The sequence below is a fragment of the Abrus precatorius genome, unplaced genomic scaffold (assembly GCF_003935025.1).
Source record: "Abrus precatorius isolate BTA unplaced genomic scaffold, Abrus_2018 Scaffold5, whole genome shotgun sequence".
Classification (NCBI taxonomy): Eukaryota; Viridiplantae; Streptophyta; class Magnoliopsida; order Fabales; family Fabaceae; genus Abrus; species Abrus precatorius.
This window is the reverse complement of record NW_020874395.1, coordinates 17,778,016-17,792,293: the sequence shown is the minus strand read 5'-3', so window position 1 is coordinate 17,792,293 and position 14,278 is coordinate 17,778,016. Positions and strand designations below refer to the sequence as shown.

Sequence of the window (14,278 nt, the reverse complement as noted above, 5' to 3'; positions counted from 1 at the left end):
GATTTAATTGAAAATTGCACGGAGGTGTTTATGAATGATTTTACTGTTTACGGTTCCTCATTTGATTCATGTTTGCATTGCTTGACCAGAGTTTTTGGAAAGATGTGTTAAAACTAATCTTGTGCTTAATTATGAGAAATGTCACTTTATGGTAAAAGAAGGTGTATTTTTAGGGCATCTTATTTCTGAGAGGGGAATACAAGTTGATAAAGCAAAAATTGATGTTATTTCCTCTCTGTCTTACCCCATATTTGTGCGGGAGGTGCGTTTTTTGTAACACCTTATATTTAATTTCAATTAAATAATAATTTCACAAATCGGATAACTAAATTTTTATAAAAGATTTCAAAATAAGTGAATGGTTACAACTTAATATCAAATAACTGCTACAAGACTAGTTCAATTACAACGTTTTCAAAATAAATTCTAAGTCCTATAACAGTCCATCCGTCCTTTCACTGAGTCCAGTGCTGATCGTCTTGGTTACCTAAAAAATGAATGTAAGGGTGAGTACTCTACACTACCCAAAACACACAATAAACATAGAGTCTCACCTCCAGAACATTCCAATACATTAAACAAACATAATTACAAGCAGCATTTCACATCCATAAGTACAAAACACAAATCCATGCATACGCATACCAATCACATTCATTATAGTACTTTGATCACAGATTTACACCATGAAAGGTCGCTGGTTACCCCCGCCTTATGGATACCATGTGGGCAGTCACGGGTCGCTCAGCAAAGATAGCGGTCAGAGGTCTAGTTAGGAAGAGAGTGTGTGGCTCGTGGTGCACCCATTCCGCAGTCGGTGTCATCACCACTTCCTCTTCCCCAAGGTATTTCTACCGCCCTCATCTCCCACATCCCAGTGTATCGCTGAACCATTCATAGCACATTACTTTTTTACATAGCTAAAGAGAATAAAAATTTAAGATGAAAAAATTATATTATATAATATGTTATTTGTATGTATAGTTAAATTTTAGAGAAAAAAAACTCTAATTATATTAAAATGTTATTTATCATTATCAACAATCACTTTTAATAATTTTAATATGAAATTGCTTTTAAACTGACTAAAAGAAAAAACATGTAGTAGAAATTTAATTAAATTTAGATTTTTAGCATGAATAAAATATATACAAAAATTGATTATAATTATATAGGAAAAGATTTTCTACGTTAATATAAATTCAAACCTTTTATTTAACTTTCATTTAATATATATATACATATATATAATATTAAATTTATATGATAATTAAAATAATTAAAAAAATCTTGTTATATAATTTAAAATTAACTACCCAACTAGTTGGCTTCTCGTGTATGTTATATAGCTTAAGGATTATTATTCTATTCCAATTTCATTATTCGAAGCACACTACAGAATTATTCATTTTGAGAAAAATATTTGTTCATTTTCATTTTGAAAAATGCCTCGCGTTTAATTACCAAACAAACATTGCCAAGATCTGACGCACCGAGCCTCCATTTTCTCACAACCCATTGCCTTGCAAACTCGGGTAACAAGGAGAGGACTGGTTCACTCGGGAGAACCTCCACTCCGTAAACCCTAAAGGCTTCGTCCGTGTTAAAATAACACCATCACACTAAAGTCTCTCTCTTTCTCTCTCATTCCAAAAAAACATCTCATACATCCCAAAATAACAATGAAGTTCGAAATCGAAGACATAACAGTGTACTTCCCCTACGACAACATCTACCCAGAACAATACGCATACATGGTTGAACTCAAGCGTGCCCTAGACGCCAAGGGTCACTGTCTCCTCGAAATGCCGACTGGCACAGGCAAAACCATCGCACTCCTTTCCCTAATCACAAGCTACGTTCTCTCCAAACCCCATTCACCTCTCAAACTCCTCTATTGCACTCGCACCGTCCACGAGATGGAGAAAACTCTTGCCGAGCTTCGTCTTCTCCACGATTACCAGCTTCGTCACCTTGGCCCTGCTGCTAAAATCCTTGCCCTCGGATTGTCGTCTCGGAAGAACCTCTGCGTTAATCAGCGTGTTCTTGCCGCGGAGAATCGCGATTCTGTTGATGCTGGGTGTCGGAAATTGACGGCCAGTTGGGTGAGAGCTCTTGCTGCGGAGAATTCTGGGGTTCCTACTTGTGAGTTTTTTGAGCAGTATGAGCGCGCTGGGTCGTCTGCGGTTTTGCCTCCTGGAGTCTACACGTTGCAGGTTGGGGAGTTTTGTTTTTGATTGGTTATGGATGGATTGATGTTGGATTTTGACGTATGTTTGAGTGAGTGTGTGAGTGAGTGAATGAGTGAGTGAAGTGTTTGGTTTTGGATGTTTACTGATTTTGGAATGTTTAGATTTTAAGAGTGTTTGACATGGAGGGTTTGATTTTGATATGTTTTTGGAATTATTCAAATGAAAGTGTGATTGACTGAATTTCTTTTCTTTGATCGTTTTAGGTTGTTCCCTGGTTTTGGAATATTTAATATTCTTAACACGATTGATTAGTAAAAAAGAATGGTTGTCTGAAAATTTTGATTTTGATTGGTTTTGGATGTTCCTTGATTCAAACATGTTTGATATTCTTAACACAGTTGATTAGAAAAAAAAAATTAATTTTTGTTAATTCCGGATGTTCTCTGATTTTGGAGTGTTCGAATTCTCTGATTGACTGAAAAAATTGATTTTGATAGGTTTGGACCTTCACTAATTTTAAAATGTTGAAGGTCTGAGTGTGGTTGACTGAGTTTTGATCTTTTTAATTTTAGATATTCTGTATGTTTGTGCTTTTGGATTTTTACAGAATTTCTGAAATGTCAATTCTGAATGTGTCTGATTGTAGGACTTGAGAGCATTTGGGAAGGAGAAGGGGTGGTGTCCTTACTTTTTGGCACGGCATATGGTACAGTTTGCCAATGTGGTGGTGTATAGTTATCAGTATTTGCTTGATCCAAAGGTGGCTAGCATAATATCTAAGGAAATGCAGAAAGAGTCTGTTGTTGTGTTTGATGAAGCTCATAATATTGATAATGTCTGTATTGAAGCACTTAGTGTGAGTGTGAGGAGGCAGACTATTGAAGGTGCTAGAAGGAACCTTAGTAGGATCCGTCAAGAAATTGACAAGTATGTGCTGTTTCTAGCTTTCTCCTTCTGTGTGGTGCCAACTTTTCACCATGACAACTTTGATGGGGAAGGAGGGAGTTTTTTTTTTTGGGGGGGTGGGGGGAGGAGGAAGAGGATAAATTTTGAAAAAATAAGTGTTCTGATGAATTTGGCAACTTATTTACTATGCAATTTTTTTCTACTTCTACATTGTGCATTATAATAGCTGAAATTTGATTCAAATTCTCTTAACTATTTGAATTTGAACTGGTAGGAAGGTTCAAGGCCACTGATGCAGGTAGACTCCGTGCTGAATACAATAGGCTTGTGGAAGGTTTGGCACTAAGAGGAGATTTGTCAGGTATGTAGGATGGAAGTTTTGTTATTGATGTCTTAGTTTTATTTTTGTTCATAACTAATTAAAATTTTTCTTTACATAGCTACGGATGCCTGGCTTGCAAACCCAGCCTTGCCTGATGATATACTAAAGGAGGCTGTGCCTGGAAATATTCGCCGGGCTGAGCATTTTATTCATGTTTTACGTAGATTAGTTCAATACCTTGAAGGGCGCTTGGACACTGAAAACGTGGAGAAGGAGAGCCCTGTTGGTTTTGTTGCTTCTATTCTTAACCATGCTGGAATTGACCAAAAAACACTAAAGTTTTGTTATGACCGCCTTCATTCATTGATGATGACACTGGAAATTACAGACACAGATGAGTTCCTTCATATCCAAACAATATGTGACTTTGCCACACTTGTGGGCACATATGGACGTGGTTTTTCCATTATAATTGAACCTTTTGACGAGCGAATGCCACATATTCCTGATCCTGTATTACAGGTTAGCATTGTTTTAATTTTTATTTACTTCATAACTGTTTTAACCTTAAAATTTGACATGTTATGTGAGATTTATTTGTTCCTGTGTGTATCTCATGCTTTTTTCTTTTTCTCATTCTTTCTTATCAATCATACTTCAGCTTTGTTGCCATGATGCTTCTCTTGCCATCAAGCCAGTTTTTGAGCGATTTCAGTCAGTTGTGATTACATCTGGTACCCTAAGCCCAATAGATCTGTACCCTCGTCTTCTGAATTTCAATCCTGTTGTCAGTCGAAGTTTTACAATGTCCTTAACAAGAGATTGCATATGCCCTATGGTACTTACCCGTGGCAGGTATGCCAATTATTTGCTCCTCCCTGTTTTGAAAAGGATCTTGTTATAGATTTTCCATCTCTGATTTCCTGAAGAAGGCCTCTTTCACTTCCCTTTTTGTTGTCATTTTAATGTTTAATGGTTTCTTCTTTCAGTGATCAGCTCCCAGTCAGTACAAAATTTGATATGAGAAGTGATCTGGGTGTAGTAAGGAACTATGGAAGGCTCTTATTGGAGATGGCTTCAGTTGTTCCGGATGGGATTGTATGTTTCTTTGTCAGTTACTCATATATGGATGGGATAGTCAATACCTGGAATGAAAATGGAATTTTAAAGGTGAGGGGACTAGTTAAATTCTTTGATTTTCAGTCCTTTCGCTAGTCTATTATGTAATTTACAGGGTGCTAAATGCATATCTTTTGCAGGAAATAATGCAGCATAAACTTGTCTTCATTGAGACTCAGGATGTGGTAGAAACTACATTGGCTCTTGACAACTACCGCAAGGCTTGTGATTGTGGAAGAGGTGCTATCTTTTTTTCTGTTGCTAGGTAAGATAACAGAAACATATCCTCCCTGGTTTTTTACATGATAAGCTTAATCAAACCACACTCTCTTTATAACTAAAAGGGAAATATGTACTTTCAATGATAACATATTAAATGGCATACATAGCACCAGCTAGCCTATTACATAATATAGGTGCAGAATATTCTGTTGACAAATGTGGAAAATACCATTAACACAATTTCTGCTTCCTATTTCATTATCTGATAAGAGAAGTGGATTAGAGAGTTTTTGTATTTGTCCCATAGTTGTTAATCTCAGATAGTGGCAAATAGCGGTTGACCCCTAAAGCGCTATAGCAAAATAGCATATAGTGGGATAACTGCTATTTAAAAATTTATAATATGCATATATTTAATATGTTATGTACACATAATTTTAATATAAATGCTCAAGAAATTCTCAAGATTACATAATCATCATTTTAAGTAATAATGTAAAAGTGTGAAACACTAAAGCATGGGTGTTATATTAAACAAAAAATGCTAAACAGAGCTTGAACAGCAAAATAGAGGATGAACAACAGAACAGATCTTGAACAGCAAACCAAGAATGATTAGTGAATAATGAAATAGAGCTCAAATAGAGAAGCAGAACATATGCCGGAAAAGCTGATTGCTCCGGCGAAATGAAGTGAGCCTTAAGAAAAATCAGTTTTTCCGATGAATAGAAAAGCCGAGGAGACGCTGGAAAAAGATGATTTCTCCGGCAAAATGGAGAGGATGAGCCTCCGGACTAGCTGTTTTTCTGGCAAAATGGAATGGGTAAGTTAGTGAGGAGGGGAGAAACTTCTATGTTGAGGTCTCAACTTGTTGTGCAGAGAGGAAGAGTGTGGATGAAGATGAAATCAATTTTTGATATATATGTTTTATCAAGGGTAAATGACCTTTCTACCTTTAAAAATAATCAAAACAGTGTGTTTTAGAAAAAAAAGAAAAGGGTTTCTTCCTCTCTCCTAAATCGTGCAATAGCACCCACGACTTCTCCTCCCTTTTCTGGCCGCGAACCACCCACAACCACTGCAATGTGACAAATGCCCTGCAACGTGGCAGCAGTGATGGCCGACAACTATGATTTGTCCTTCATCAGATCAACTCATGACCTCTAACTATTGACAGAGCCAGACCATCATAGACATGATTGTCTATGTGATAGGAACTGAGATTTATATTGAAATAAAAGAACAAAACACAGGGAAGACCCTGGAATTACAAGAACAAACAGCAATACAAAAACAGAATGCGAACTCCTATAGCCTCAGCTATTCTTCCAATAACCACCCAGATAAAAATCCCCCCTCTCTCAATTGTGCGACCCCCATATATTCCCTCTCACTCCACACAATCTCTCCCTTCCTCCCTTTGCCACGTCCGCTCATCTGTTAGATTGTTAGCATCTTGCCTAATGGTTTTCTGAATTGACTTCCCTATTCTGCCCCTCTTTCTATGGTATGTTTTTAATGGGGGTCCCATTGGTTTAGACCATAGTAGTCAAAATCGAGATTCTACGTAGGATCGGAGGAGGGGTATAAGATCGTAACTCGTAGAATCGTAACACGGATCGTAAGATCTTACAAAATTAGATAAATGTATATAAAATAGTATAATATATAAAAATAAAGGAAGATAAACAAAGAAAAATGAGGGAAGGAAATCACCCTTTACTCAAAACAAAATTAGGGACAGATACCCATTAAAAACAGAGACAAAGAAGAGAAAAAAAAATAGATTAGGTAATGTAATATGATGGAAAAACTATTTTATCCTTAAAAAAATTTAAAACAGAATCATTTTAAGGGCAAAAAGGGAAAATTAAATTGTTTTTAAAAGGAAACCCTAAAATCTGTCTCATTCTGGGGATAGAAAGGAAAAGTCGACCTTTGCTCCAGCAGCACTGTAGATGGCTGCAAACCACAGTAAAACGTTCCGCTGTGACAGGTTGCCGGTGCAGAGTAGAGTCACCTGTGTAGACAGGGTCGCCTGCGCAAAGCAGGGTCGCCCACGCAGAGCAGAGTCGCGAGAGCAGATTTTGTCACTGGAGTGTAAGCTATAGGAATCGCAGAGCATAGGAACGAAATAGCAGATCAAAGGAACGGTTTAGGGATTGCAGAACAAAATCAATTTTAGGGTTTCAAGCAAACTGGGTCGCGGGTTATTGGGTTAGAAAACACGCGGGATTGTCCGTGCTTACCGGTTTTACGTTCTGGCACAGCGATCCCACCCGATCTGGCTAAATCACGATTCTGGCACCGAGCTAGCACGGAGAGGGAGTTGGAGATCGTAAAATCGTGTGATTTTACGATCCGGCACGCGATTTTGACGACCATGGTTTAGACCCAACACTATGCTATGTTTTATGCTTTAGTATGTGCTATTATTATTTTCTCTCTTGTTGGCACCTCACCGCCCAAAATTAAGTGCATAAAGAATGGATGGTCTTACAGCTGTGCTGTAAAATGTTTCTTCTTGAGTGGCACCTTTTGATCACAAATAACATTAAGCATTTGGCCATTTGATTCACCCCTAGCTTGAATCCTATAATTTACATCTCCCTTCATTTCCATCATTTCAATTGTTTATATAAAAGAGGAAATTTCTTCCTCATTTACAAAATACAAATTGAAGTATCAGGTGCTGTAATTGTTTACTACTTTACTTATCAATCAATCATGTTCATTAGAGCTTAAGAATATATGTACTTCTATGCAGGGGAAAGGTTGCTGAAGGAATAGATTTTGATCGACATTATGGCCGACTAGTAATCATGTTTGGTGTTCCTTTTCAATACACATTAAGCAAGTGAGGTTCTTTTAATTAAATTTCAGAATAAGGTTAACTATTTATTTATCAAAATCGTGGAGGTCAAATTGCTGGTTGCTGAACTTATTAGAGTAAATAATTTTCAGGATTTTGCTTGCACGCCTAGAATATCTGCGGGATACTTTTCAAATTAAGGAGGGAGATTTTCTGACTTTTGATGCCTTGGTATGACTCCCTCATGATTAATGCTGATAATCTGATAATCTGATTCCTAAAATTGTTGAAAACTATTTCTGATTAAGCAGAGACAAGCTGCTCAGTGTGTGGGCCGCGTAATCCGCTCAAAGGCCGATTATGGGATGATGATTTTTGCAGACAAAAGGTTAGTATCCTTACATCCATGAACATGAGCAAATTTTGGGAAAATCTGATGGTTGCTTCTGGATTTCTAAATTGTTTTTGCATTTGCTTTAATGCAATTGAGCCTCTGAAAGTTTTTGAAGTGCTAGTATCTAGTTTTGATTAACACAAAGCATTCTCTTTCTTACTTGAAATTTGTCCTGAAGTGGATTGAAAGTTATTGTGCTTCTCATGAATGATAAACAAAAAAAATCTTCACAAGCTTTAGAATCCAGTTTATTGAGCAAAGGAAGAAGAATGTTTTGTTCTGGACTGTGAAAGTTTAATTTTAAAAACCAACGTAGCCAACAGGTGTATCAGTGTATGATATTGTAAAAATAATGAGTTACAAATTCTATATATTATAGTAAATAAGCTATTTAAACATTGAAAATCTGCATAAGTTAGTGGCTTATTCTGCTTCACTTTGCCTGCATAGAATACCAAATAGATCTCTCTCTTTTTGTAGCACATCCCCATTTCCACTGAATTTATGATGTGATAGATGTAAGTAGAATACCTGCAATTATATTTTACTTGTCTCTTTGACATAGTTTTGGAAGCAAGCACATTTGATTATAACTGTCTCCACTCTGCAGGTATAGTCGTCATGACAAACGTTCGAAATTACCTGGTTGGATACTCTCTCATTTACATGATGCCCACCTGAATTTGAGCACTGACATGGCTTTGCATATAGCACGTGAGGTGTGTCCTTATAACTCTGGTTTGAAGCTTGTGTAGACACTTGGATTTTTTGTAAATGGAATCTCATGGCTGTTATATACGCCATCTTGTTTTTTGTTAATGTTGAGTTTCCTATCCTCTTTCTGTTGGTCACTTACTGTCAGATAGATTATACTGCTATTTATCCGAAGTAGTCCTAAATTGCCAAAAGTTGGAATTCGGGAGTAGCAATTAAGACCCAAGGCTAGGAAAATTGTGTATATATGTATGTGTATATATGTATATGCATGTATGGGGTATATATGTCTCCTAGTTGACCTTGGAACAAGGTTAGGAAAATTGTTGTGACGTTGTTGTTGTTGCATGTTAGTGATACAAATATCTGATACAATGATTTAATAATGGCACTTGTCTTATCTGATGAATGCAGTTCCTCAGGAAGATGGCCCAGCCATATGATAAAACTGGCAGCACTGGCAGGAAAACCCTGTTGTCCCAGGAAGACATAGAGAAGATGGTTGAGGGCAGCACGAATGATATGTTGTATTGAGGCTCCCCTGTGCATGTGTACAAATTTTTTAGTAGAACTGGGATGGCTTTTATCTGGTTATTAATTCCATATGCAGTTTTCTTATGCCAGATATAAAGGAGGTGTCATTTTGATGTGAATGGTGTCATGGAAGCAATCCATAATGACGAGGAAGACACTTTCCTTACGTGGCATAGGAATCTAGTCGAGTAATTGAACTTCCAAAATCTTAAAATATTTTGTAATACTTGACTAAATTATGTTGTTAAGCTTGCAGTGGGGTTTATCCAATTTAGGTGAGTAATTTTGCATGCTTACGTGGGTTCCTTTATTTGACTTTTCATTTTAGTTTGTTTATAAATTAAGTTGATAATGATTCATGATAGACATTATTCGTACTTTTAAATTTGTGAACAAAATTAGTTGCTTACATGTAGTGAAGATTGTTTACGGACCGGATTGGTTTGTGCTTGGAAAGGGAAAAAATTATACTGTTCATTTTGATCGACCTTGGATTAAAAAAGATATTGTCCCATCGGTTCATTATTGTAACTTTGTGTTTTGGGCCAAACAAGTCTAACAACGAACAAGTTGATTTGGTACCCGGTTAGGATCCTAGGATAAATTAGTAGTAGGAAAAGAGCCGCAATTCGCAATCAAACATCAAACCATGTCGAGAGGGTAGAAGAAGAACGTCACTCAAACGAATACATTTAAGTGTTTTAATGAACATTTGCAAACTTAAGTTTGAATATACTTGATATTATAAAATAAACTTTATTAAAAGTGAATTTAAAATTGTGATTTATGTTAAGTAATTTTTAACTTAATTTTGGGGTGAAATTTAGTATAAATATTTTAACTCAATTTAAAAGTTATAATTTATTAGGTTGTCTTAAACTGAAGAGGTAAAATTAACTGTTATATAAATTTGCTAAACATGTTGGCAGAGATTCCAAATTATATTTACATCTTTAAACTTGAGTTTATTAGGCTGAAAAGCTGATTTAAAGATGTTTTCAATTCAAATAATTGGAATAAAAAACTATCTTGCGCTTGCAAAAATCAAATATTCATTGCAATATAATCAAAACCAAAGCTCTAGAAAAACAAAATCAGTAAAGTAGCTTCACAAGTTAGCAGGTCTGGTGATGCAATGTTTTGTTTGTAATCTTATCCTTCTCTGGTTCATAAATATGGTTTGGTTAGCTATGTTTATTATGTTAGTTTAAAAAAATGGATAAAATTTTATTCTACTCCTTGAAATTGTAATAATTCATTATTTTAGATTTTGACTTTATACAAATCGAAAGTGAGAATAATAAAAATAAATGGCATTTTGTAAAGTTAATAATTAAATTGAAGATTTTTGTAAAGTTAAAGACTTAAATGAGACTAAGTAAATATTTTGTTTCGATTTTTATTTTAACAAAAAATTAAAGAATTATTACATTTTTAAAAATATTTATACAAAAAATAATAAAACAACAAAAAATTCACTATTTTATGAAAGTATAAGAAAATAAGGAAAAATAAAATTAAAATAGCACTTTTGTTATTATATATGAAAACAAAGATTTAAAAATAGTTTATCAAATTCATTGTATAGTTATTTCATTATCCAAAAGATGATAAAATTTTATATGATCCTATAAATTAAAAGTCTTAGCAAAATAAAATTTCTATAAAAACTTCTTAACATAAAAAATAAAAGAAAACTTCTAAAAGATAGCAAATAAAAAACGGTTTATCCTCGGGACTACAGAAGAGTTCCTTTTTGGACTTTGATGTGGTTGATAAATTTGTTAAATGTTATTTACACGTCTTATACAAGTAACTCGAAAAGTTAGGTGCTTTATATGTATTTTTTATAACATTTTATTACAATTTCAATGCATATAAGTTGGTGCTCTTTTTTATAAGTAAAAAGTTTATAGATAAGATGTTTGATAACACTTAAAATTTAGAATGCTATACAAAAAGATTGTTACAATAATGCATAATAAATATATAAAAAATAAACATACATGCAATATTTTTTAGCAGTATTAAAAACTTTAAAATTCAATAAAATTAATAATTAAACTCACAATTTCCTTTACTGAGAACCCTAAAAGACTCATAAAAAATAAAATGGTTTTTTCTTTATTTCTTTTTTCTTTTCTCCTTCTAAATAAGTACAAGTCAAAAAATAGATTTGATATATAAGCCAAAAATTAAAAAATAATGAAGCAACTTGAATTATGTGAAAGTTTTCTTTTATTTCTTTTTTTCCCTTCCAAATTAACATGATCTCAAATAAGCTAGATAAGCAAAACTAAAATTAACAACTAGAGAAACCACTTGAATGATTTGGTGTGTATAACAGGGTGGTGAAAGAGAAACTTTAAAGTTTAATTACAAGAAAGAAAAGTAACAAAAAAAAAAAAAAAAACAGAGATTACAAGAAAATGAAGGAAAAAAAAAACAAAGCTTGTTTATTTAATTAAATAAATAAGTTCAAGCTTAAAGTTAATACTTTACAAACTTGACATTAATAGCTCGTGAATAATTTGCATAGATAAGCATAATAAGATATTAAAATTATATTTATAATATTTATTTGAATTTATATTCTTTTATTATCATCATCATGTGTGTATTATGTATTTAATTTATATGTTTTAAAAATATATACTTTTTTAATAATAATTATTTGACAAAATTAGTTTTTTCGTTCCTTAACTTAAAAGTAAAATTTGTTTTAGTTCTCTAACTATTTTTTTATTCTATTTCATCCTTGAAGTATTTTTTTTTCCATATTAGTCATTTTCGTTATCTCTATTACATAACGTAACAGAAACGTCATATATGGCGCTGAAATGACTTAACACCATTTATTTAATCCTATATGAACCCTAGAAATGGAAGCCTTGAATTGGAAGTCATTATCACGTGGAGATGGTAGTTACTAACACACTTAACGGGTCACAATGTTTCAGAGGGAATTGGAGAGATTAAAATAAAAAAACCTGTTTGTAAAGCAAATATCTTCGTGGTATAAGGGGTTTTTTTTGGTAAAAGGTTGGAAATTTGAAGTAAAATCAAACATCAAGGTTATAAGGTATGTTTGTATTACTGAAATTTATTCTCTGCATGTGTTGAGTATATTATTTTATTTATGTTTTGTGGGGTATTAAGAGCAACGACATTGTTGAATATTTGAAAGATTTCACTTTTTAAAATTTAGGTTTTTTTGTTATTAACTTTTTTGGGTCATAAATGATAGATAAATTCTACATAGAAGTTCACCATGGTGACAAGTTTGAAAAGTCACGAAAGACTAAGTATGTTGTAGGTGAAATTATCATATGAGATTATGAAAAAGATTTCTGGAATTATTTTGAGTGTTTGGATAGGGTACGTGAATTGAAATATGATATAGTTAATAGTATGTGGTACAAAATAGGTGAAAAATGTCTTGATGTTGGATTAAAGGAACTAAAAGATGATAAAAAAAGTTATAGAAATGACCATAATGTCCAAGTGTTATGAAAAAATAGAGTTGTATATAGTACATACTATTTCACAAGTTGAAATATGTACAATGTTCTATTACTTGAATATCTCATGAATGTTGATGGAAGCAAGTTGAGTAGATCGGTGCTGAAGGAGAAGTAGCACAACAACATATTGAAATGGATGATGAGGTTGAAGTGGAATAGGGAGATAAGGATGAACCAAAGAATGTTGATGGCAGTCAGGCAGAGAAAAAATCTTCTACAAAAAGTGAAAAAGAAAAAGCTTGAGAAAAAGGAAAAAAAAAACAGAGAAGAAGTCAACCAAAACATTAACAACAAGTGAGAAAAAAATAAAAATAAATAACAAGAACAAGTGAAAAAAAGCAACCAAAATAGCAAGAACAAGTAAGAAAAAAGCAATCAAAATAACAAGAACAAGTGAAAAATAACAACCTAAACAACAAGAACCAGTGATAAAAAAACAACCAAAACATCAAGAACCAATAAAAAAAAAGAAGGAAAGTTGAAACTCCCATTGATTTTCATATTGATTCTAGTTCTATTGAAAATTTTGAAGTTGAATCTCAATTTAAGGTTGGTTCTAATTTTGTTAATCCAAAGACATTTGCTACAAATAAGAATTCTTGTGATTTTGATGAAGATTACAGATAGTGAAGGATTAAAGACTAAGGTAGATTCTGATGAGGAGAAAAATAGAAACAACTTTAATTTATTTAAGATGTTATAAAAAATGAATGATTACAAATGAGAGTTAGGAACACTATATAAATCTAGAGAAGATTTTAAAGAGGCTGTGAAGACATATGCTATTCACTCTGTTATGGACTTAAAGATTCAAAAGAATGATAATGAAAGAGTGAGTGGTGTATAAAGATAAATGCAAATGGATGACATTTTGTGCTAAGTTACCGAGAGAAGACACTGGACAATTAAGAAAAATTATTGATGAGCACACATGTAGCAAAGAGTATAGGGTGAAGTTGTGAAGTTCAACTTGGTTGAGTAAAAAACTACAAGATGGTGTAAGAGAAAATTCCAACATAAAGGTTAAAGGTTAATGACATTAAAGAAAAAGTACAAAAGAAGTGGAATATTAGAATAAGTAAGTCAAAAGCACAAAGAGTTAGAAGAAAAGCAATAGACCTTGTTGATGAAAGTTTTAAAGAGCAATATAAAAGGTTGTATGATTATTGTCATGAGATGTTAAGGTTAAATCTTGGTTTAACTATAAAGTTGACAATTGAGCAACTTAGTCATGCAATTGAGGAAGGTGAAAATCTCCCAAGACAAATTTTTTTCCACTTTTCACAGATTATATGTTTATTTTCGTGTTTACAAGGAGAGTATTTTAAAATGCAGATCCATCATGTGATTAGATGACTATTTTTTGAAAAGATATTATGGTGAGAAAATTTTGGCTACTATAGGGAGGGATCCCAATGAGCAAATGTTGCCATTAGCAATTGCAGTTATGAAAGGTGAAAATTAAGACTTATGGCAATGGTTTTTGCAGCTACTTGTTTTTTTATTTAAGGAGTGTGGGAGTGTGCAAGTCATTTACTT

The 14,278-nt window shown here is 33.4% G+C and overlaps 1 protein-coding gene across 1 annotated transcript; it reads left to right on the top strand.

The window, feature by feature from the left end:
- The first annotated feature begins 1,472 nt into the window (after positions 1–1,472).
- On the top strand, positions 1,473–9,386 carry LOC113867231 (general transcription and DNA repair factor IIH helicase subunit XPD). The gene is made up of 12 exons (XM_027502394.1): positions 1,473–2,216; positions 2,839–3,119; positions 3,377–3,459; positions 3,539–3,942; positions 4,082–4,275; positions 4,410–4,590; positions 4,680–4,804; positions 7,529–7,618; positions 7,726–7,804; positions 7,885–7,961; positions 8,578–8,686; positions 9,096–9,386. Exons 1-12 carry the CDS (start codon positions 1,683–1,685, stop codon positions 9,213–9,215), a joined length of 2,277 nt encoding a protein of 758 aa, XP_027358195.1. The 5' UTR covers positions 1,473–1,682; the 3' UTR covers positions 9,216–9,386.
- The last annotated feature ends 4,892 nt before the right edge of the window (positions 9,387–14,278 follow it).

What these genes read in the sequence shown, in the direction of transcription:
- LOC113867231 (XM_027502394.1), top strand. Translation starts at nt 1,683, where the DNA reads ATGAAGTTCGAAATCGAAGACATAACAGTGTACTTCCCCTACGACAAC. An exon ending in TTCCTGATCCTGTATTACAG is followed by an intron (nt 3,943 to 4,081) that starts GTTAGCATTGTT and finishes ATCATACTTCAG; the next exon opens with CTTTGTTGCCATGATGCTTC. An exon ending in ATGATTTTTGCAGACAAAAG is followed by an intron (nt 7,962 to 8,577) that starts GTTAGTATCCTT and finishes TCCACTCTGCAG; the next exon opens with GTATAGTCGTCATGACAAAC.